Raw genomic sequence first — 25,312 nt, 5'->3', positions numbered from 1 at the left:
TTGTGCCAAACGTCTTCCAATAGACAATTATGGACCAACCTGCTGTGCTCTTGGAAATCTTCAGTGCAGCAGAATATTTTTTTGTAGCCTTTCCCATATCTGTGCCTTGTGCCAAGCATGTCTCTCAGCGATCTCATGGCTCGATTTTTCTACTACTGAGAGGTGTGTGCAATTCCGAATCATGTCCGATCAATTTAATTTACCACAAGTGGACTCGAATCAAGGTGTAGAAATGCAATCAGTCTCAGCATTGATCAAGAGAAACGGTTAGAAAATCTAAGCTACATTTCAGGTGTTGAAAAGGGTCAGAATACTTATGTACATATGATATTGAGTTAAATTTTTGTATTTTTTTTTTTTTAAAGAATTTTACAGACATTTCTAGAATTCTGTTTTCACTTTTCATTATGGATTACTGAGCATAGATTAATTAAGAAGAAAAAAAAAAAGAATTTAAACAATTGTGGTATCAGGCTGCAACATAAAATAGAGGGTCTGAATACTTTCCAAATCCACTGTACTATATATCCTAGTCCAACATTTATCTACCTGAATATCACATTCCTAGTGTTAACCATGACATGCTGCATGCGAGCAAGAATAAAGCTTGGGGGGGTCAGACCTTAACGTCTCTCACACACACACCGAAAATTAAGAGTTGGAAAAGGAAGCAGAAGTAAATCATCTATCCCAAAGCGCAATATGATCTATTTGGCATTGCTCTGTCGGCTCAGCTGAAAACGGTTAAATGTGCCATAGCAAGCAGAGAGGAGTTAGAGTAAGTCTATGAAAAGCTTGGAGATTTAAAGAAAATATTTGTTATAATATATATATATCGTCATGCTCAAATAAAGGTATGCGGTTGAATATTCCAGACGGTTTTAGAGTTCACATGCTATGAAGTGTTTGAATTAGCTGCTAGGAAATCTCACCTGTTCATGCATATTCAGTGGCTCTAATAAAGTACTGCAATGAAAATATTCCAAAAAAAAAAAAGGGGGGGGGGGGGGTAGTCTTGTGTGTCTTTACTTACCACCAAAAAAAAACGCACAATCAAAATAATGGGCTTAGAAAGATACTTGTGGTAAATGTACAGTGGGTAATAGGATTGGCTGGGCAGAAGGGGTAGGGTTGGGGGTAGAAGGTACTTGAAGGAAGATGATTGGGTTTAGTGAGCTACGGGCAGAAGCAAGCGTCTAACCACCCACAGCTGAAACATGGCAGCATCTAAGCCCAGCTTGGCACAGACACACCATGCCGGTGGCCCGTGTAAATGAAAGGGCCCCGGATATAGGAAGGGGGGTACAGGACTTACGAGGTTGGAGCGGGTGAGAATCTGGCTAGCGCTCAGTACCTCCTCCTCAGATGACTCATCCGTATCCTCTTGGTTGGTCAGATTGAGGCTTGGCGTGCTGCCCGTGTACTGGCACTCCTGCAAAGACGGTGTGTCCCCTTTGTCCATGCTGTCCAGAGAGCGCCGCCGCACGCCCCAGTTAAAGTTGTCCATGCTCTCGCCCTGAGAAAAGTACAGAAGCACGGTCAGTGTTTGTCTAACAACAAAATACAGTTTCCCTAGTTTATTATCTATAGCTTTCTTAAAAACATGTGAGATGAGATGAGGCATGTGCATGCCAGTAAAGGAGCAACGGAACATGGAGGGATAAATTATAGATAGTAAAAATTCTACAATGTATATATTTACATATTCCACTATATATATATATAAATATATACACACATGCACACATCCACTTTATTAGAAACTCCTGTACATTCGTGCAGTTATCTAAATCAGCCAATCATGTGGCAGAAGCGCATTGCAGAATATCATGGAGGTACAGGTTCAAGAGCTTCAATTAATGTTCATATCAAACAACAGAATGAAGAACACATCTGACATCTGTGACTTTAACTGTGGTATGATTGTTGGTAGCAGATGGGCTGGTTTGAGTATTACAGAAACTCATGATCTCCTGGGATCTCCTGGGATACTAAGTAGTCTGCACAGCACAGAGCATGCATTCATTCACAGAGCTTTTTTTGATGTGAACATTAGTTCTTGATTTTTAGCACTGCGCTGTTGCCATGTGCTTGGCTGCTTTGGTAACTGCATAAATTGGTTAAGTGTTCCTAATAAAGTGGACAGTAAGTGTACATACAGTACATACATACATACCTATACACGCAAACACAGGAGCACAGAAAAAAAATAAATAAATAAATAATAATAATAATGCACCTAACTTGCAGATTTGGACAGCAATAGAGAAAATCATAACCATTTAATTGCCAATGAACTCCATAAAAGTGGAGACCTTATGAGAATGTAAACAGTAATCACTAAGCAGGGAGTGATAGCGTTCTACAACCCACAGAAACTTACCTGCATCTCCTGAGCGCAAGAAAAGGGGAAAGACAACAGTAGTGTTAGAGCCAAGAGACAGAAAGCCCAAAAAACAGAAATGCATTCTGCTAAAGTTTGATACAGCACCTAATTCCCGCCTAGAATCACACAAAATAAGGAAAGGATGTTTCTTAAAATATAGAATTATATATTTGTATAAAGCTGTTTTACACCGTATGATTCCGCCGTTTGTTTACGATTATTACTACGTTTCACTGTACAGCATGATCCCGACAGACCATGTGATAACATGCTAGATTATATCCTTGAGCTACCATTAAAGAAAATGACTACATTCTGCTACAATGGGTGAGCAGGGACGAGGCACAGGTTTGTAAGCCCTTTAAATAGTTTCATGTTGTCATTGTAAATAATTGTAAATAAACCTAATACAGAGCATGTGCATGCTACCGTATTTTACGGACTATAAGCCGCAACTTTTTTCCCACGCTTTGAACCTTGCGGCTTAAACAATGACGCGGATAATATATGGATATTTCCCACTTTCAATTTAAAAAAAAAAAAAAACACATTCTGTGACGTGCTCAGTTTTTTGGTGGCATTAAGCTTTCATTAGACCAATGAAATCGCCGAACGGGTTAACTCCGACACCGAAGGAGATGACTTCGGTGGTTTCAGTGCACTGGAGGAGGAAGATAGTGACCAATGACTTTCTTGATAGGCTACTGTTTACTGCTAATTTTTTATTTTTGTTACAAGCCGTGTTTCGTTAAAACCTGTGTAAAGTTAATTTGTTTCAATGTACCTGTAAGGACCTGCGGCTTATAGACATGTGCGGCTTATTTATGTTCAAAATAATTCATTCATTCATTTTCTACCGCTTATCCGAACTACCTCGGGTCACGGGGAGCCTGTGCCTATCTCAGGCGTCATCGGGCATCAAGGCAGGATACACCCTGGACGGAGTGTCAACCCATTGCAGGGCACACACACACACACACACTCTCATTCACTCACACACTACGGACAATTTTCCAGAGATGCCAATCAACCTACCATGCATGTCTTTGGACCGGGGGAGGAAACCGGAGTACCCGGAGGAAACCCCCGAGGCACGGGGAGAACATGCAAACTCCACACACACAAGGCGGAGGCGGGAAACGAACCCCCAACCCTGGAGGTGTGAGGCGAACGTGCTAACCACTAAGCCACCGTGCCCCCTGTTCAAAATAATAATTTTTTTAAAATTCAGTGAGTGAGGCTTATATTCAGGTGCGCTCAATAGTCCGGAAATTGACGCTTTAGAATTGACGCCGGTAATTAGCGAGCTACATACCTAAAACCTGTAATTCGTCCTCTATTTCGTCCTGTCATAATGCAATAGTGATGAGGCATTATAGTCTTTCTCTCTGCTGCCACAACTGATGAAACATATCTTATTTTAAATCCCGTTTTTTTTTTTTGCCATTTTTTTTAATCACCACCATTATCATTATCATAGTTTTTTGTCACTATAGTCTTAGAGGACTCTTATTATGGCGGTCTCTCACACTGAGAATTGAATTAAAAATTTCTGACTCTGCTAGAACTTTATCGTTATCTGTCTCTGGTCAAGACGGCACAAGATCGGCTGCCAGTGAACATCACACACTGCCGACCAAAGATTATCTCTTAGAATCTGCGAGTTTGCTGTAGACGGCAACATTGGGAAGAATATTGTGACGTGCGTAGCGGTGATGTTTAACTTGTATTTTTTTTGAGCAAGTCACCTGTACGAGTATCTTGATATCCTGACAGATTTTTGTGGTACATGACAAGAGTGTCTGCTATAACAAATTAATTTACGGTAAAAAATTTGTTCCCCTCAGAAACGGTGACACTACAAACAGAGCGGAAACCTCTTCATGTCTGAAATATTATCTATTCACAAGGATCAGTTCTCACCTCTGCATCTTCCAATTCTACATCCAGGAAGTCAAAGTCCTTAAACACTCCAAACTGCTGCTCACTTCCTGCGTCTTCTGCCTGCCCGTCCTCCTCCCGTGTCACTTCCTCTACTGTGGGAATAAGGCTGGTCTGCTGATCACCTGCATCCAGGTCCTCGTTTGAGGAGAAGACCACCTGCAAGAAAAGCAAACATAAATATAGGACAGTTCTGACAATACATGGGTAAGTACAGGTACTGACTCTGTGTATAGGTACTGACTCTGTGACTCTATGTATAGGTACTGACTCTGTGACTCTATGTATAGGTACTGACTCTATGTATAGGTACTGACTCTGTGACTCTATGTACAGGTACTGACTGTGTATAGGTACTGACACTGTGACTATGTATAGGTACTGACTCTGTGACTATGTATAGGTACTGACTGTATGTATAGGTACTGACTGTGACTCTATGTACAGGTACTGACTCTGTGACTCTATATACAGCTACTGACTCTGTACAGGTACTGACTGTGACTCTGTACAGGTACTGACTCTGTACAGGTACTGACTCTGTACAGGTACTGACTGACTCTACGTACAGGTACTGACTCTACGTACAGGTACTGACTCTACGTACAGGTACTGACTCTGACTCTACGTACAGGTACTGACTGTGACTCTACGTACAGGTATTGACTCTGTGACTCTACGTACAGGTACTGACTCTGTGACTCTACGTACAGGTACTGACTCTACGTACAGGTACTGACTCTGTGACTCTATGTACAGGTACTGACTCTGTGACTCTATGTATAGGTACTGACTCTGTGACTATGTATAGGTACTGACTCTGTGACTATGTATAGGTACTGACCCTGTTACTCTATGTATAGGTACTGACCCTGTGACTATGTATAGGTACTGACTCTGTGACTATGTATAGGTACTGACTCTGTGACTATGTATAGGTACTGACTCTGTGACTCTATGTATAGGTACTGACCCTGTGACTCTATGTATAGGTACTGACCCTGTGACTCTATGTATAGGTACTGACCCTGTGACTCTATGTATAGGTACTGACTCTGTAACTATGTATAGGTACTGACTCTGTGACTATGTATAGGTACTGACTCTGTGACTATGTATAGGTACTGACTCTGTGACTATGTATAGGTACTGACTCTGTGACTATGTATAGGTACTGACTCTGTGACTATGTATAGGTACTGACCCTGTTACTCTATGTATAGGTACTGACTCTGTGACTCTATGTATAGGTACTGACTCTGTGACTATGTATAGGTACTGACTCTGTGACTATGTATAGGTACTGACTCTGTGACTATGTATAGGTACTGACTCTGTGACTATGTATAGGTACTGACTCTGTGACTATGTATAGGTACTGACTCTGTGACTATGTATAGGTACTGACTCTGTGACTATGTATAGGTACTGACTCTGTGACTATGTATAGGTACTGACTCTGTGACTATGTATAGGTACTGACTCTGTGACTATATGTATAGGTACTGACTCTGTGACTATGTATAGGTACTAACCCTGTGACTCTATGTATAGGTACTGACCCTGTGACTCTATGTATAGGTACTGACCCTGTGACTCTATGTATAGGTACTGACCCTGTGACTCTATGTATAGGTACTGACTCTGTGACTCTATGTATAGGTACTGACTCTGTGACTATGTATAGGTACTGACTCTGTGACTATGTATAGGTACTGACTCTGTGACTATGTATAGGTACTGACCCTGTGACTCTATGTATAGGTACTGACCCTGTGACTCTATGTATAGGTACTGACCCTGTGACTCTATGTATAGGTACTGACCCTGTGACTCTATGTATAGGTACTGACTCTGTGACTCTATGTATAGGTACTGACTCTGTGACTATGTATAGGTACTGACTCTGTGACTATGTATAGGTACTGACTCTGTGACTCTATGTATAGGTACTGACTCTGTGACTATGTATAGGTACTGACCCTGTTACTCTATGTATAGGTACTGACCCTGTGACTATGTATAGGTACTGACTCTGTGACTATGTATAGGTACTGACTCTGTGACTATGTATAGGTACTGACTCTGACTATGTATAGGTACTGACCCTGTGACTCTATGTATAGGTACTGACCCTGTGACTCTATGTATAGGTACTGACCCTGTGACTATGTATAGGTACTGACTCTGTGACTATGTATAGGTACTGACTCTGTGACTCTATGTATAGGTACTGACCCTGTGACTCTATGTATAGGTACTGACCCTGTGACTCTATGTATAGGTACTGACCCTGTGACTCTATGTATAGGTACTGACTCTGTGACTCTATGTATAGGTACTGACCCTGTGACTCTATGTATAGGTACTGACCCTGTGACTATGTATAGGTACTGACTCTGTGACTCTATGTATAGGTACTGACCCTGTGACTATGTATAGGTACTGACCCTGTGACTATGTATAGGTACTGACTCTGTGACTATGTATAGGTACTGACCCTGTGACTATGTATAGGTACTGACCCTGTGACTATGTATAGGTACTGACCCTGTGACTATGTATAGGTACTGACCCTGTGACTATGTATAGGTACTGACCCTGTGACTATGTATAGGTACTGACTCTGTGACTATGTATAGGTACTGACCCTGTGACTATGTATAGGTACTGACTCTGTGACTATGTATAGGTACTGACTCTGTGACTATGTATAGGTACTGACCCTGTGACTATGTATAGGTACTGACTCTGTGACTATGTATAGGTACTGACTCTGTGACTATGTATAGGTACTGACCCTGTGACTATGTATAGGTACTGACCCTGTGACTATGTATAGGTACTGACCCTGTGACTATGTATAGGTACTGACCCTGTGACTATGTATAGGTACTGACCCTGTGACTATGTATAGGTACTGACCCTGTGACTATGTATAGGTACTGACTCTGTGACTATGTATAGGTACTGACCCTGTGACTATGTATAGGTACTGACTCTGTGACTATGTATAGGTACTGACCCTGTGACTATGTATAGGTACTGACTCTGTGACTCTATGTATAGGTACTGACCCTGTGACTCTATGTATAGGTACTGACTCTGTGACTCTATGTATAGGTACTGACCCTGTGACTATGTATAGGTACTGACCCTGTGACTCTATGTATAGGTACTGACTCTGTGACTCTATGTATAGGTACTGACTCTGTGACTCTATGTATAGGTACTGACCCTGTGACTATGTATAGGTACTGACCCTGTGACTATGTATAGGTACTGACTCTGTGCTACTGAAATGAGACATTACACTTACTGAAGGATTCTTGGGCAGGCCAGTCTCTGGTCCACACAGAGACAGGACATTCATTAGCTTCTCTCGAGTTCTCCTCTGCAATCATGGCAACAAACCAAATAGTAAACACCACTAGTACTGATTATTTTATGCTATGGCCTACAGAAATCAAGGTTTGGGAAGAAAAAAAGTAAAAGGAGTAAAAGTCTTTAATCATTGCACCTGGGACAGCTGAGGTCTCTTCCAGCTGACTGGTACCAGGCCATTCGAGTTTGACCCAGATGAAGTGGAGGATGTGCTCCTGGTTACAGCAATGACCTGAGGTTTTCCGTTTCGGCCGGGCGCATTGCGTTGATCTCCGTACTTGTGCCCTATTATGGGTGTCTAGGAGGTTAAAGTAAAACTAATGATCACTGGGGAAATGTAGAAGTCTAGAGTAAGCATTTAAGCTAAGCTGTAGCACAGCTACAAAAAACAGCAAAAAAGATGTGAAGAAATACAGGGAGTGCAGAATTATTAGGGAAGTTGTATTTTTGAGGATTAATTTTATTATTGAACAACAACCATGTTCTCAATGAACCCAAAAAACTCATTAATAGCAAAGCTGAATATTTTTGGAAGTAGTTTTTAGTTTGTTTGTAGTTTTAGCTATTTTAGGAGGATATCTGTGTGTGCAGGTGACTATTACTGTGCATAATTATTAGGCAACTTAACAAAAAACAAATATATACCCATTTCAATTATTTATTTTCACCAGTGAAACCAATATTACATCTCAACATTCACTAATATACATTTCTGACATTCAAAAACAAAACAAAAACAAATCAGTGACCAATATAGCCACCTTTCTTTGCAAGGACACTCAAAAGCCTGCCATCCATGGATTCTGTCAGTGTTTTGATCTGTTCACCGTCAACATTGCGTGCAGCAGCAACCACAGCCTCCCAGACACTCTTCAGAGAGGTGTACTGTTTTCCCTCCTTGTAAATCTCACATTTGATGATGGACCACAGGTTCTCTATGGGGTTCAGATCAGGTGAACAAGGAGGCCATGTCATTAGTTTTTCTTCTTTTAGACCCTTTCTTGCCAGCCACGCTGTGGAGTACTTGGACGCGTGTGATGGAGCATTGTCCTGCATGAAAATCATGTTTTTCTTGAAGGATGCAGACTTCTTCCTGTACCACTGCTTGAAGAAGGTGTCTTCCAGAAACTGGCAGTAGGACTGGGAGTTGAGCTTGACCCCATCCTCAACCCGAAAAGGCCCCACAAGCTCATCTTTGATGATACCAGCCCAAACCAGTACTCCACCTCCACCTTGCTGGCGTCTCAGTCGGACTGGAGCTCTCTGCCCTTTACCGATCCAGCCACGAGCCCATCCATCTGGCCCATCAAGACTCACTCTCATTTCATCAGTCCATAAAACCTTAGAAAAATCAGTCTTCAGATATTTCTTGGCCCAGTCTTGACGTTTCAGCTTGTGTGTCTTGTTCAGTGGTGGTCGTTTTTCAGCCTTTCTTACCTTGGCCATGTCTCTGAGTATTGCACACCTTGTGCTTTTGGGCACTCCAGTGATGTTGCAGCTCTGAAATATGGCAAAACTGGTGGCAAGTGGCATCTTGGCAGCTGCACGCTTGACTTTTCTCAGTTCATGGGCAGTTATTTTGCGCCTTGGTTTTTCCACACGCTTCTTGCGACCCTGTTGACTATTTTGAATGAAACGCTTGATTGTTCGATGATCACGCTTCAGAAGCTTGGCAATATTAAGAGTGCTGCATCCCTCTGCAAGATATCTCACTATTTTTGACTTTTCGGAGCCTGTCAAGTCCTTCTTTTGACCCATTTTGCCAAAGGAAAGGAAGTTGCCTAATAATTATGCACACCTGATATAGGGTGTAGATGTCATTAGACCACACCCCTTCTCATTACAGAGATGCACATCACCTAATATGCTTAATTGGTTGTAGGCTTTCGAGCCTATACAGCTTGGAGTAAGACAACATGCATAAAGAGGATGATGTGGTCAAAATACTCATTTGCCTAATAATTCTGCACTCCCTGTAAACATCTGTAGAGTGACTTAGTGAATTTAACCAACATTTAAACGATAGGAAACCCAATCTACAGCCTATACATGCTTAAATCTAAAGGACAGTGTGTACCTCTGAGATGTCAAAGTGAAAGTCCAGTGTTTTGCCAGGCAGCTCCTTGGAAGCGTTGTTGAAGATTCGTGTGAAGGTGATTTCAGGTGAGCCTGATGACTCGGCATTGTAGGAGCGCTGCACCTCATCAGGCACCACCAAACAGGCGGAGCGAGACACCACCAACTTCAGAATGTTCTGGGCCTCTTTCCAGTACGGGCTCTGAATTAAATCATATAAACTCTCTTTTATGATTGATAATTGTGACGATAATTTAGGACAATTAGAATTTTTTTCATTTTAAAAAATTTTGTAGTTTGTAGCACACCTACAGCTTCCATACATGCTCATGTTCATTTGACCACAAGCCCTAAAACAAGCGCTTATAACAACGATCATAACAGTTTGTATTAGGACGAGGTGTACGTATACTTACATAGTACAGATATACGTGTACTTATACACAACTCACGTCCGGTCCAAACTCGTATGCCCATTTTCTAACTACATTCATATACGTCTTCGAAATCTAGCATCAAGATCGTCATGGCAATACGTGCAACTCAATCAAGGTTCGTGCAGTAACGAGAACGGTATAAAAAGATGACAGAAGACTTTGCAATCGAATGTATGAAGAACGCTTTAAGCCATGGTGTCAAAGTCACAACAGAAAGGCTGAGAAGTTTAAAATTAGCAAACATGAACCCCATGAGCCTGGCAATCTTTTGCTGTTATTAGTGATGCTTCGCCGTTTGCATTCGTTCTATAAATGTAACTGAGACATCTACGGGTGTTCGACTGAGACAGAGCTTAACTGTTGAGTAACTGGAATCTCTGCATATATGTTTTCAAGTACTACACAACAACACGTGATAAAAATCCAACAGCAAACCTGTTCTGTACCCACCTGTACATATTTGCCTATAATCTTCATGATCTCGAGGTTGAACTGTTTGACAGGGGCTGCTGACAGGTCTATGTGACTCAGTAAGCTGTAAATGATTTGCAGCAGAGACTGTTGCATGCTGGGTAACCCTTTCTCTAGTAACTGAAATAAACATACAAAAAAGACAAGACATTATTTTCACTGCACCAGAAGTGTACAAACGAGTGCATTTATTTTCCGTCAAAGTTGTCCCGACCTCGGCTAAATATGTTACGAGGTTAAAGGTGATGTCTGCGAAAGCGTCGTGCAGGTAGCGGCAAACCACGTTGATCCAGTTGGTGCTGTCTCGTGAGTAGCTGTGTGTGGAGTACAGGCTCATCATGTGTGCCAGGTTGGCCAGCGTGGCTGACTTCTCCTCAGCACACACTTTGGCAATGCGGTCTGCTGTTTCCTTGCAGAACGCTGTGGGGCTGTCAAAGTGCTGGATCAGGTGAGGCAGCAGGCACAGGATGTTCAGTGGAAAACCTAAAAGGAAGAAAATAAAAATAGGAAAATTATGAAAAACTGTGCAGAGAGAATACAAAATAGATTTATGGTACAGACTCAGCATCTAACTTTAAAAATCTATAGGTCACCATGTCCAGCTTGAAGCCCGGCAACATTACTGTATATAGTGTGGAAAAATGTAATAAGAAGATGATTTGTTGTTGTGTTGAGTTCATGTATTTATAGCGACATCGAGTGTTCAAAGTAGGAACTACACTTATTTTGAGAAGGTGCATTAAAGTGAAAACTGTATGAAAACTGCATTTCTATTTAATACCTGATCATTTGACTGGTGACTTGAGATTTGTTTCAAAGTTATTTTTAATTTTTATTATGTATTTAAAACAAGGATTTGTGAACTTTTAACCACACGGACTTGTGTAGTGAGTGAGTATCTTGTGTAGTGTGTCTTTAATACCCAATTTCTTGTTAATAAATCTTATCTCTGTAAGAATATCTCTAAAAATATTCTCTGACTTCTGCCTATTTGATTCAGAACAAAAACATTGTGTGTCTGACTAAACATTATGTGCTACAGAAAAATGTTTGGCAGTAAAGAAAGAAATATTTTACATAACGGTTCAGTTGGGGAAAAAAAAGGCTGTGGAAAAAACTGTGGAAGATTCTGCAAAATGTTCAGAGAAACTAACAAGCCAAATTCCTGATAAAAATAAAGTGTCTAATTTCATTATTTTTGAAGGTTTCTTTCTTCACAGCATTTTTCGGATTGCATGATGTACTGAAAATTCCATAGCTTCCATAGCTGTGGAAATGATAATACGTTATGATTCAGCTCCAACAATCCGAACGTCGAATGTGTTTGTTTAAGTTTATACAAAAGCACTTCAGGTTGGCTAATTAAACCGGACCGATGCCGATCCGAGAGATTATATCGCTCCGCTTGTCTTTGTTCACCACGTAAAATTTCAATTTTACTGCTCAAATGTTTTCTACGGTAAAGATGCAACATTATTAGTGGAAACGGAAAACTACGTTTTTACATGAATGTAATTTATTACTTAAAAATATAAAAGTGTCTCTGAGATGCCAAGAATGAAGTGAAGCCAATTTCAGCGGATTTGTACAAAAATCAGTGTGGGCATAACGTGAAGAGAGCTAGCACCATAACGAGCCGTCAGTGAGTCTCTGTGTTGGCATGGCAACCTACCTGTTATTGTTGTTTTCTTATTATTATTACTACTATTATTATTATTATTATGATGTTCTGACCTGCCACCTGCGAGGGGTCCACGAGCATGTGCCGACACACACTGATAAGCTTGCTCAGCAGGTGTATGGTTAGCTCCTGCGTTGCGGCTGAGGTGAAGCCCTTGAGGAACAGCTGCAGCAGGCCGGGGAAGTTGTACCAGCGCAGCTTGGCCTGTACGCGCTCCAGTCTCTCTCTACTGTCAGCTTTGTCCAGGGGCAGCTGGGCCAGCAGCCTGTTCAGCAAACGCAGGGCCAACAGGTACTCAAACTCATAGTCTGACTCCAGAAGTGATGCTGCAATCCAGAATAGGGATGCTAGCAGGTTCGTGGGGTCCGCAGGTGGACCAGGGTCTCCTGTACAAGTCCCAGGACCACCCCCGCCACCTCCCCCACCAGTCACCACTCCGCCCTCACACAGGGATGATAAGCTGCGTGTGCGAGCCAGGTTGCCGTGGTTGGCTCCTGGGCGATCGGCCACATCCAGCGTGTTGCTCCTCCGACGGTCGCCTCTGCGCTCAGCCATGAGACAGGCACGTAGCGAGTTACTGCATAAATGGCTGTAGTGCATGTGCAACAGTCCACCAGTGTTCAGGTTCAGCTGGCCCGTGCTCTTCCGGTTGATGGCAAACTTGTTACCTAGCAAAGGATCATAGCACGAAGCTCTGCAAAAACGTAGAACGTATTTTGTTAAAGACTTTAATAAATCGCTAACCCATTGTTCTAATACAACCATGAGCAAATAATAAACAGTTAAGTTAATCACAAATAGTCTTACTGTGATAATGCCGTGAGAAGGTCATAGTTCTTCACGTTATCAGCTAGAGTATCTATACCAGCCTCCAAAGTTAATAACAACTCTATCACAAAGCCCTAGGAAGACAGAAAAAAAGAGAAAGTGAGTGCCTGTGTGTGTGTCTGTGTGTGTGTTTCTGTGTGTGTGAAGAAATTAAGGCACATATGGTACTTGAGAAATGTAATAATGATCTAAAGAGTTCCCAAATATGTCGTAATCTGAATTCTTATGAAGCCACACACACACACACACACACACACACACACACACACACACACACACACAGACACACACACACACACACACACACAGAGCAGATCAGAGAACGAGGCTTTCAGCTCTGTATGCATTACAATTAACAAGTAAGTAGCGATGTGTCCTTGTCCCTACTGGTTGGATGCTGTTGGTCCACTTCATTTATATGAAACCTGTGTGTATTTTAACTTACTGATAGCTTGGATCGTGACAGAAAATGAAGAGAAGGTGCCATATAAAGATATAATAACCATTATAAAGATATGGTCTATGCTATTGATGTTACCTGAGCCTCCTCTCCTGGGTCTCCCACAGTTTCCACCAGACGCGACAGCACGTCCGAGAGAGTGGAGGCCGTGAGCGGCTGTTTCAGAGCCCTGAAGATCTGAAAAGAACGTCCGGCGTAATGGCGAGAGGAGCAGGACAGAGCAGTCTGCAATGCCACTTCACTTAAAAGCTGCTCCAACTGGAATCCTGTTCAACACATACAGGCTGCTCAACATGACATGCTTTTACTCTGGGTACACAAACACCCCTGCTTACTTAAAAAGAAAAAAAAACAAAAAAAAAACAGTAAACATCAAACAACATAAGCACAAACTAACCTGACTGACTTTGTTTGAAGACCGTAACAACGTGTCTGAGGAAGACGCTGAGTTGCTCGGCACTCTTGATGTTGGTGTTCTTAGGAGACATGTCCTCGTGATTCCACAACGGACCTCGTTTCCTATGAGTCAGCCAACACAACAAGTCTAGTAAGTGACTCAGTAGAGTGTAGAGTCCAAGAAAAGAAGAGAGAGCACACAGCTTCTAAAATGTCATCATCTACAAACTCGCACACAAAAATCTGAGTTCACACACACACACACACACACACACACACACACGCACATGCAAAGCAACAATACCCTCTCCGGTTAGACATGGCTGTGGACACAAGACAACAAAAAGCCTCAGCACAGACATGCCTGCAGCTTACTACTTTATACAGGCTCTCAGCAACTCGGTCTCTCACAAAACAAGTTACTGGAGTCTATTTAAACCTCCAGCATCCACAGCAAAGATGACACAGTATTCAAATACAGATTCATACTATCCTTAAAACACTAGGCAACACTGTGCTTTTGACATTTGACACAAAAATACATACAAAATATGAGATTCTAAACTGAACATCGCATAAACATAATGGACACCCGTTTCAAAGCACCGACTCTCACCTTGAGCTGATGAACTCAATGAGGTTTTTAACTTTCTCGTCCTGTTCAGCAGACAGCTGCACCTCACTGAGCAGCGTGTGGGGAAGATGCGGCAAAGCCGTGCCGCCTAGACTGATACTGGACGATGTGGAGCTGGAGCTCAAACCGGAGTCGGTCATTGGGGAAGGCTGGTATTCGGGAGCCTCTGACACACCTGAGGGGAGGAAAAAATAAACATTTAACACACACAAACCTGCCGAAAAGAACTGCCCCGATATCATTTCAACATTCTACAGGGGTAAAAATAATTAAATAAAAAGTTGTTGTGCACACCTGTGAGGCTGAACTCTTGTGGAATGGGTTTAACTGTGAGAACCCTGGGCTCGTGGAACTCGCGGTTGCGCAACAGAACAGAGGCCAGTGATTGGACGCTGTTGTTGTTTCCCTGGACAACCAGCAGGTGAAGCAGCAGGCGCTTACAGTGCTCGTAGACTTCTGGGTGCTGGTGGTCAAAACCTACAGGGAATCAGAAATCATTAACAACTGCACAAAACAAACTGTCAAATATAATGTTGGTCTTTGGTCAGAAAGAAAGAAAGAAAGAAAGAAAGAGAGAAAGAAAGAAAGAAAAAGAGAGAGAGAGAGAGAGAGAGAGAGAAATAAACACTCCAGTTCACATTTTTTTTCACTGGCTCTAAAACTGCTATTAGGATCAAATTCCTATTACAGATCATTTTACATTCATAAAAAAAATTCATCTTTTTGTTCAGCAGGTGACTTCTACGCTGTTCATGGTGTTTAGAAGAATAAGGAAAAAGAAAGCAGGAAAAAGAAAGCAGGAAAAAGAAAGCAGGAAAAAGACAGTTCTGCAAAAACTAAGTATATGCAAAGGTGTACGGTGAATAAATATAAAGGCTATAACAGTGCAGAGATGTGTGGACATACAGGAGTACAGTGAGATATATATATATATATATATATGTGTATGTATACACACACACACACACACACACACACACACATATATATATACACAGACACGTTAAAAAAGATAAACTATGTAATATGTACATGTATTGTACAGAAGTTACATACAGTGTAGATGCACGTACCTATGAAGATGGCATGCAGAAGGAGATGCAAGTAAGCACTCCATTCCACTTTAACTCCATGGTCCACAATCAGGTCAGTGAGCAAGATCACAGCAATGTTACACCTGCAAGAGGGTCAGAGCATAAGAGGAAAAAACACCGACGGTGATGAATGACCTCTTTTATTACGAATGTGTTCAAAAGTCTTACAAGGAACTATTAAAAAAAACACACACACAAAACCATATTGAGATGGGGGGGCAGATCCTTGAGCATTTGGAACCATTGCTTGGTACAAATATAAGTTTGGACTGCTGGATAAAGGCATGTAACAAACAAATAAATAAATAAATACATGTAAATTTAGGTAACCTGTGAAGGGAGACCCCAGGTGCGGTAGTTTCTGGTAAATAGTCAACCAGCGGAGACCAGCAGCCTCCTGTGGGTGGGAATGGAAGGGGTTCAGGAGAGTTATGCTCCATGACTTTCAGACGCCAGTTTGCATAAACTGGCATGGAGTCACCTGGAGATGGGGAAAGAAAAGAAATGGTTATATCCCAAGTGCGCATGATTCAATGCCACACGCTAGCTCGTAGCTCTGAGATTAAAAAAACAAAACAAAGATCTCACTTTTCTCATCTTCGTAGGAGCCTCCAGAGCTGCTGCTGTAACGGGATTCCAGACGGTGGTGCTGTCTGTTCAGATTGCTGTTTAGCCCGCTATAGATATCCAAATGAGAATAACTGCACACACAGAGATGAGCGTTAGTATCACCCCCAAGCACTGCATGCTGGGTAAGTGTATGATCAGGTGTGAGGCTGTGTGAGACAGATGGAGCATTGAACAGTGCGCTTACTTGTCCTCCATATTGGGGTCTTTGATCTTGTTGTCGTGGTGACCGTCAGGCCCAGGAACCATAGTGTTACTGCTGGATGCAGTGCCTGTTATTTAACAAAGACAAAAAAAAATAATGTTTATTTTCAAACAAATTCACTATTAAGACTAAAGCTGGTAACAATATGAATGTATTGTGTGATGCTCACCGGTGACAGAGGGGATTTTGTAGGAGGAGGTGATACGGTAATACGGTGGGTTATCCATGTGGGTTACAGCTGAGCTCACAGGGTCAGTCAGCTCCAGCTCGGTCATCAGCTCCTCCAAAAGCTGCATAGTTTTGTCTCTTCCCAGGTAGACCACAACACGCTTTACCTAGAAGAGACAACATTTATATCATTCTCAGACAGGTCTGACATGACCCTACACCATATGTTACACACCATCAAAACCATTCATGCAACAGTAAGAACGTATTACTGTTTGATTGGCCAAAAAAGGTGACACTCACATAAGTCAGGAGACTTGGCTCACTGTTGACTCCAGATATGCTGATGAGGAAGTGTAGGATGATCTTGAGATTCTTGGGCCAGCTATCTGCCAGAGTGGTCCATACATTCTCAATCTCTGACCATGCAAACTCATCTCCATACTACACGCACACACAAAAACACACATATTAGGCACATACATGATTCCACGTACTATTTTCAGTAAAAAAAAACAAAAACAAAAAACTGACAGTGCTTAAATGGTATCCTCAATACTGATTAACCATTAACCTGGTTTTACAGGACAGTGTACGTTATGTTACCTTAGAGGTCATGAACATGAGGTTGTTTAAGATCATGGTGGTTGCCTGTGGAGATCCCCAACCCTCTCCTCTGAGCCATCGGCGACTGTTCACCATCATCTCGCGTTCACGTGCGTTTTCTTCGTCCTCTGGCTCCTCCTGCCGGCGCACCAGCGGCTTAAAGTCTACCAGCTCCACGTTGTTCATCCAGGGAAGCAGGTAGTGCAACATCACCTGCCTACCGCCGGGGTGCGCCGTCTGTATCCTCTGACTCACCTCTGCATTAGGACAAGTACGCAAACAGTTAAAACGGCTCGGTGCGCAAAGTGTGGCGTTAAAGTAACACTCCAGTGATTTATCTACAGCAAGTTTGCTTAAAAATGTCTTTGACAGCATTTGCACTAAAGCTGCAGATGATGTGCGACCGAGTTGAAAAACACAGGACTTTCTTTTATACCTGAGAAGATGGGGAGTGTGAGCTCAGGGTATGTTCGTGCCAGCTCTTCACTGAGCTGGTAGTAAGATACCGAGTAGAGGTGGGGCAGCGGTGAAGGTGGAGTCAGGGCACCATCGGTGCGCTGGATCTCCAGCTTATGAGCATAGCGGAAGAGCTTCGGTTCCAAGATCTAACGCATACAAAGACAAAGATCAGCAACACCACCGATTTTAAACTAAGAAGTCATTTTTAATCCATTCCTCCTATATGAACACTTTTTGTACCTGAAGGAGCTGCATGGCCACTTCATAGACGTCTCTAGATGAATCTGCAGCCTTAAAGAGGATCAGGTTCAGTAGCACCACCGTATCAAACTGATAATCCCTGCCAAATATAACCAAAGATATAACAATCACGTACACTATTCTCTGAGGTTTCACAGACAGTCATCTTAACCCTTCTGCAGACCTCGGGTCAATCTGACCCGGCTGAAAAGTTTAATGTGTCATATAACTTGGGTTTCCTTCCACACATTTGCCTGAAATTTTCCAGGATTGTTCCAAATTATGAACTTTGCAAGTAAAATTAATTTTGTCTATTTTCGTTGAACTGTTGTGTTCGTAAAATAAATACTTTCCTCCTCAAGTCATCCAGGGCCAACTTGACCCGGCCACATTTAGTGGGGCAATAGGTCACACTTTTGCCCTTTTCAGCGCAATGAACATACATACAGACACAAAAATGCACACATAAAATGTCCACCAACACACGCACCCAAAACACACACTCACACACACAAATAGGGCATTGCATTTCATTAGGCCTCCAGAAAAAAAAAGCTACATATTTGTAAATATTTCACACTTTTGATATGCCTTTGCCTAGCAGAAGGCAGAATATGACCTACCGAAATGATGCCACACACACACACACACACACACACACACACACACACACACACACACACACACACACACACACACACACACACACAAGCATTGGGCATTGCATTTTGATTTATAAGCATTCAAGTCAATTTGGCCTGGAAAAAACAGGTGTTATTATTTGCTGACATTAAAATGGTCAAAATGGTTTCAAAACAATCCCCTGGCTTTGAAATATACCAGCCTGTAATTGTGCATTAACTTTTGTGCCTCTGAGGTGAAAATAATTCAAAATATCTGTTTTTTTTTTTACTAGAAAATGAGGCATTTTTGCATATTAATGAGGTTTATTATACCAAATATTATAATTTTTTTTGCAAAATATATGTTAATATGTTGTAAACAAGTTAGACTAAAAAGGTGAAAAAAAAGAAGAAAAAAAAAGGCTGTCATATATACTTCATTTTTTATAAGCAGTCAAAACAGACAAGGTCAACTTGACTCAACCTAATTTGCATAGGAATGCAGACGAGGTCTTAAACCCAGGAAAGACTGAGCTGACTGTGCTGTACCTGTTTTGAAAGACGTTGGCGATGGCTCGAAAGCAGCCGGTGGCGACCCTGCGAGAGCCTGTGTAGCAGCGATCTACAGCCCAGAACATCAGGTTGCTCTGGTCTGGGTTTAGTTCTAACAGCAACATCACGGCCTCGCAGCCCAGCTGGTGAACCTGTAAACACACACCACACATTCACAGTGTCAGGAAAAAAAAAAAAAGGATCTTCGATTCATTTTCTTTTCAAAGCTGTTTCCATCAATCCAAGTCATTATGATGAATGTGTGGGTCACCTTGCGGTCTTGTGAGTCCAGGATGTTGTCTAGCCATTTGTAGAGGTATCCGTCAGACGAGAGGCCGACGTTATCAGCCACCGGGCCGCAACATAGGACTGCAGACATGGCCTGAAGGAAACAGGTGCAGTTTGTGATGCTTAATCCTTTGTGCGTACAAATCTGAACCCATGTACTGGGATCTGCTTCGGTTGTTACCATTATATCTTAAGTATTGTGCATTTTGTGTGTATTCCTACTTTGAGAGCGCAGTACTGGTGTCTGTTTATCTGCATGTTCCGGTCACTGTAGCGGTCTAGAGGAGTGAACATGATGCTGAAGGGTCCGGCCCAGTGACTGAACAACATGAACAGACTGTGTCTCAGAGACTGCTGAGGGAAAATACTCCTCCTCTGGTGCACTGGGGGACATACAAATGAATCATATAGGTAAGGAGGAAAGAAACTCGCAGATACAAAGCAAGAAAAGGGTTATGAGCGCATATTTTGGAATGTGTACTTGCATGTACCTGGCACATTTTGGATGATGTTGGCCACCAGGGCGCTGAAGTGTGAGCGGATGTCTCGGAGTGTGTCCGAGTCTTTGTCGTTCTCAGCCTCCAGCAGCTGTCGCGTCAGATCTACGTACTCTAACAGGGTACTGTTCAGAGAATGGCTCTCACCGTCCAGCCCCCCACTCCCACTACACACACACACACACACACACAGTATATTGTTGTATGAGTCTTGTCTAAGACTATATACATTATAACTAAGTTTATTGATAAAAGGCTTCAGCTCTAGCCACTAATAAGTACTAACCAATAAGCTCCAAAGTTATTCAGGAGTTTTAAATGGTAAAGGTGAACAGAAACGAATAGAAAGGTGTTTCTTATCACCCAGGTGAATGTCTGAATGTCTACTTTTGGTTTGAAGCCTGTGTTTTAACAGTGATGACTACATTTGACTGCAGTGACGACTGCATTTGTTGCATTCACCAACATGAAGACCAGCTGGCTGCCTAAAGTACGTTTAACATATCTAAATGTAAATATCAGAAAATAAAAGCTGTTCTTAAACAATCTAAATCCTACTGTCTTGAGTACAGAAACAAAAGGGATTTTAGAAGCGAGTGCATTCAAATGTACGGAGCTTATTTTCTGAAAAACAAAAATCATATTTAAAGCTCTCTGAACCATTTCGTTCTTTCAATCAAAGTCCTGAGAAAAATATGAATATAGTGCTGAATAATATACTAAACTATATACTTTATAAATATCCTGGATATTTATATATATTATGTAAATTAACATGTAAATTGAAACAGAGCTTGTTATATAACTAGGGTTGGGAACCGAGAAACGGTTCTTATTCAGAACCGGTTCTGTTTTATAACAGAAACCGTGCGGAATTTTCAAGTTTCGGTTCCAAACGCGGTTCCGATGCGATGACAGACAAAGCGCTGGGAGCGGTCACTTTAATTAGCCATGTCTTACCTCATGAATATTAATTGTTTACACTGTTTACAGTCACGCAACCAAATTAACGCAGCTTACCACAGAAATCAGTCACTCGCGCTGCTGTGCTGAGGTACGCTTTGTGTTAAACATGTCTAAAAAAAGTCTAAAGTGTGGATTCATTTCCAAAGCTACAACAATGAAGCAAATCCCCCCCCCTCTGAGAGGGTTTTCTCCACAGCTGGAGATACAATAAGCCAGGAAAGGTCTCGTCTTCTCCCAGAGAAAGCAGACGTTCATTTTTCTTCAGAAAAATTGCTAACTGTTTTGCTAAGTTGTAATTCTGGATGTTAAATTTGATGTTGGATTTATTTCAATTTAAATTGTTATGAATTGAAATGCTCTGTGTAAAATATTTAAAGCGTGATTAATAAACACAAATGGAATTGTTTCAGTATTGTGCATTATTTTTCACATTTCTTTTATTATGGAATCGGAATCAGAACCGGGAATCGTAAGGCAGAAGTGGAACCGGAATCGGAAAATTTCTTTTGATACCCAACCCTATATATAACAGAGGTTTATGTATTTGAATGCATGTCTGTACAGGAACACAGATGTGATAAAGAGAAAGTCCCGTACATTTGACTGATAACTCCCGAGTCAGCCAGCAACTCAAAGATCCGGACCAGCTGGACTCTGAGGATGTCACGACGCCTGCGCCGCTTCATGTTCTACACAAACAAAGGAAAAGAACATAATTAGCAGAAATAGCTCATAGCACAAGTGTACTATATATAAATATATATAAAAGAAATCCTACACATCATCTTAATCTTTCCATATCGTCGCTGTCGGGCGGAAACCTCGTATGTCCAAATTTGGTCAATTTCATATTTTGTCACATATCGATGCTATTGGTCAGTCCCCACGTGGGTCTGTTGTTTTTACAAGTTATTAACCAATCTAAAGTCTTGAAAATAGCTTGAGTGCAAATCTCATAACTCCATTGGACACTTCAACTGTCCACCTCTTCCTCACTCCGCGGGAGAGCTTCACGGCATATTTCTCCTCAAGAAGAGTCGCAACGAATCAACACGTCTTCTGAGGTAAATGTCTTCAAAACACTGGGCTCAAAGAAAAAAAAAATCTTGACCCCCGCTAGTTCTGGTGCTCGTCTGAGGACAGGAATTTAGCGCAAGACAATCCACTGTAACGCGGACTAAACCCTGTGCACTGCAGATAAGGTACGGCGTTTTTTTAATTTCCTGAAAAAATAACGGTTTTGGAGATACGAGGATTCCGCCTGACAGCGATGATATAATGTATATTAGATACATGCTGGAGATGCTTCCAGGGCACCTATAACAAGAATGCCATCTGCTCACCTCTGGCCTTCTCTCCAGAGCCTCTTTAATGATGGGGTTCAGCTCCTCTAAAAGCTCTCTGGTAGACAGACAAAAACATAGCATTACTGTGACATACACGTCGACACACACGTTTTAAGCAATGCAAGCAACACACACAGATTACGATGAGGTGAAATCAATGTGCTGCGTTATAACACACACAGATATAGACACACCTGAAAGCAACGGGGTTTGTCCGGCCAAGCCCCAGGACAAGTGACTCCGTTATATCCATGCTCTCAGAGCGCATCATGGGAACCACATGCTTGAACAAGGAAGAGGGGGACGGAATGCCAATGATCTGCACACACACACACACACACACACACACACACAATCCTTAGCCTAGATAACAGGACACCAGTGTAACTGTCCTTACCTCAAATAAGTAATTTAACATTTAAAAAAATGGAATAAATTGGGTTAAACAGCCCCAATTTATGATGAACACCATGATACGCAATGGCAATAAACCATAATTGAGAATATGACGACTCTCTGACCTTTGACTCGTAGCTGTATCCGCTGTCCGGGGTGGACGCCAGCGTCTCTGGAGGGGAACAGCGGACAGAGCCGGCGACTGAGGAGGAGGAGGACGAAGAGGACGACGAAGAGGAGGTTGTAGAGCTGCAACAAAGGATCAGGTAGTTCCTCCACAGGCCAACATACGAGTCACTGCTGCTCAAGCTGTTCATCTTCTTAGCGTTGATCGGGCTACTGGAGAAGGTAAAGTAGAAAAACAATAAGGGATAGATTTGTTATACATAACTATGTTTCTAACACTTTTTTTTTAAGCAGTTGTATAAATCTCCTGTTTACTCTAAGGCAGGCTGGAGCTTTTCCTGACTTTGTGCACCTATTAAGCTTAATAGGAAAATCCCCAAACTATCTCTTGTCCATCGCTAGAAAAGGAGCACGAGTCACAAAATAAAAAAGAACACATTTCTCCTGATAAACCAAACATATAACTCCAAAATAAACACATTTTTATGCTTACGGCATCCTTTAGTTTATAATAATAATAATAATAATACCGGAATAACAGACAGATGTTAACGATGTCCTTACTTGATGTCCACTTGTGGAGAGAGCAGTTGGAGCCGGGTGGAGGCAAAATGCCAGGCGTAGCTCAGCGCAGTGGGGCAGTGCTTGGGCAGGTTCTCCTGGCGTAGGTAGCTAGACAGGCTGATGACCCATGGGTCCTGACCCTGAGTCACATGTGCAAAAACCCAAATGAGCGACGGGCTGACTACGTCAAACTGGTGGCTTATGGGAGAAGAGCTCCACTCCGCCAGAGTCTGTAGATCTATCCCACTGGGACAGTACAGCAGGTTGGTCTGCACAGGAAGAGTTGCATGAAGTGAGTAACAGAAACGATGCACTGAATAATGACAAGATCATGTGGAGAAATCTTATGGATTGAGTGTGTGTGTTGGTTTGCTACCTGATCTGCACCAGTGAGATGGATGAAGCTCTCCAGGACTGAAGAGCTCACCCTATCCATCACATCCACAGCCAACTCCTCATCACCCTGAAACAGAGTAGAAAATGCATTCCAATCCCAGAGTATGAAAAAAAAAATATATATATATATACACACATAAGGATGCTCTTTGTGGTCATGATGTACAGTGGATAGTATAGTTACCTTGGCGATGCCCAAGGCGTTGTGGAGTGCACGCACTTCTTTAAGCACGTTGACTGCAAGGCGGCGTGTGGCTGGTCTACAGCTGCACAGCACCACAAGAGCCAGACCCTCTACCACGTGCAGCACTCCCATGACAGGAGAGCGCTCCAGAGGTAGACACCCACTCCCCTTAGAGCTCTAACAAACACACACACACACACAAACAAACTGTTTTTACTCCTCACTTGTTTTCATACACAACACGACTTAACATTGTTACTGAGATAAAAAAAAAACTACTTCTGCAGATTAAGGTTAGAAGTCACCTTACATGATGTCTAGCCTTCACACAGTAAAAGAGACTCAGAAAGCCACAATGTGAGTAGGATCAGAAACACACCTGTGCATCCTGGCTGCGGTTGCTGCTCTGAACAGCTTGTCTCCATTGACTGATGAGCTGCAGCAGCATCTTGACGGCGTTGTCCAGCAGCGTGGGATGCACGTCGGTCACCTCCCGCACGATGAAGTACACAAAGCCCGAGAGAACGTCCTCCCTCCAGTCACAGAAATCCACCATCAGAGCCTGCAGAGTGGTGAACGCCAGGCCACGCAGCTCCTCATCCATGTGAATAGTCAGTCTGCAGGACGTGCACACAAACATCTTCACGTCTGTTGTCTTTGACTCAACGTTCGCGTAAATTAGTGGTAGAAAATCACATATTTTTTAAGTCCAGGTCAAATCAAATTCACACCGTTATGGAGATTTGTTTCCCAATCTGTTAATAATAATCCTCAAATGTTTAAGTCCAATCTTACTCGATGTGAAAAAGCAGCCATTTTAACATTTCACACAAATGTGCTTTCTGACATGCTACACCCCATGTTTGGAAGATTCTTTAAAGATTTCAATAGAAAATATTGATGTCTTGTCATTTCGGGGAACCTTAAAGGAGTTTGATCACCCGGAAACCTTCATTCATCAACGTGCATCAATCTAGATATTTTATTAGACACCTTAGTTTCAGTTCATCTAACAAATGAGGGAAAATACATCACACCATATGTGTCTATGTGTATATATATATATATTCAGCTCGGCACATATGCCCCTTTTCCACCGAGGCAGTTTGAGTGCTGGTTCTGAGCCTAATTTAGAACCAGTTCTTTCTTTTTCGACAGAAAAAGAACCGCTTGTGTCAGGGCCTGGGGGTGGGGCTGGGGGAGGGGCTACTGTTAGCGCCTTTGATAATGTACCTTAAGTATACTAATGTTTAATACACTTTTACTTTACCGCGATATGAT

At 42.2% G+C, this 25,312-nt stretch overlaps 1 protein-coding gene across 10 annotated transcripts in view; it reads right to left on the bottom strand.

Moving 5' to 3' along the window:
- The window catches only part of fryl (furry homolog, like), a 90,339-nt gene that overhangs the window by 20,565 nt on the left and 44,462 nt on the right, over positions 1-25,312 (bottom strand). For 9 of the 10 annotated variants that reach the window (XR_009648116.1, XM_060866809.1, XM_060866803.1 and 6 more), the window contains 34 exons: positions 24,411-24,648; positions 24,032-24,208; positions 23,828-23,914; positions 23,452-23,720; positions 22,887-23,100; positions 22,560-22,684; positions 22,363-22,420; positions 21,617-21,708; positions 20,048-20,220; positions 19,779-19,939; positions 19,540-19,650; positions 19,266-19,420; positions 18,094-18,193; positions 17,831-17,999; positions 17,395-17,651; positions 17,092-17,232; positions 16,790-16,955; positions 16,603-16,687; positions 16,377-16,489; positions 16,119-16,269; positions 15,768-15,871; positions 14,989-15,171; positions 14,677-14,869; positions 14,062-14,183; positions 13,743-13,930; positions 13,184-13,278; positions 12,430-13,070; positions 10,910-11,178; positions 10,675-10,815; positions 9,789-9,989; positions 7,848-8,009; positions 7,647-7,721; positions 4,310-4,486; positions 1,316-1,516 (listed from right to left, as the gene is read on the bottom strand). Coding sequence is in view for 9 of the 10 variants with exons in the window: in XM_060866809.1 (XP_060722792.1) it covers positions 1,316-1,516; positions 4,310-4,486; positions 7,647-7,721; positions 7,848-8,009; positions 9,789-9,989; positions 10,675-10,815; positions 10,910-11,178; positions 12,430-13,070; positions 13,184-13,278; positions 13,743-13,930; positions 14,062-14,183; positions 14,677-14,869; positions 14,989-15,171; positions 15,768-15,871; positions 16,119-16,269; positions 16,377-16,489; positions 16,603-16,687; positions 16,790-16,955; positions 17,092-17,232; positions 17,395-17,651; positions 17,831-17,999; positions 18,094-18,193; positions 19,266-19,420; positions 19,540-19,650; positions 19,779-19,939; positions 20,048-20,220; positions 21,617-21,708; positions 22,363-22,420; positions 22,560-22,684; positions 22,887-23,100; positions 23,452-23,720; positions 23,828-23,914; positions 24,032-24,208; positions 24,411-24,648 (5,794 nt within the window). In the remaining variant the exon portion in view is untranslated. The remainder of the gene's footprint in view (positions 1-1,315; positions 1,517-4,309; positions 4,487-7,646; positions 7,722-7,847; positions 8,010-9,788; positions 9,990-10,674; positions 10,816-10,909; positions 11,179-12,429; positions 13,071-13,183; positions 13,279-13,742; positions 13,931-14,061; positions 14,184-14,676; positions 14,870-14,988; positions 15,172-15,767; positions 15,872-16,118; positions 16,270-16,376; positions 16,490-16,602; positions 16,688-16,789; positions 16,956-17,091; positions 17,233-17,394; positions 17,652-17,830; positions 18,000-18,093; positions 18,194-19,265; positions 19,421-19,539; positions 19,651-19,778; positions 19,940-20,047; positions 20,221-21,616; positions 21,709-22,362; positions 22,421-22,559; positions 22,685-22,886; positions 23,101-23,451; positions 23,721-23,827; positions 23,915-24,031; positions 24,209-24,410; positions 24,649-25,312) is intronic. The other variant, XM_060866805.1, reaches the window with a different exon arrangement.

The sequence above is a fragment of the Tachysurus vachellii genome, chromosome 3 (genome assembly GCF_030014155.1).
Source record: "Tachysurus vachellii isolate PV-2020 chromosome 3, HZAU_Pvac_v1, whole genome shotgun sequence".
NCBI lineage: Eukaryota > Metazoa > Chordata > Actinopteri > Siluriformes > Bagridae > Tachysurus > Tachysurus vachellii.
The sequence above is the reverse complement of the archived record's forward strand: the minus strand, read 5'-3'. Positions and strand labels throughout refer to the sequence as shown.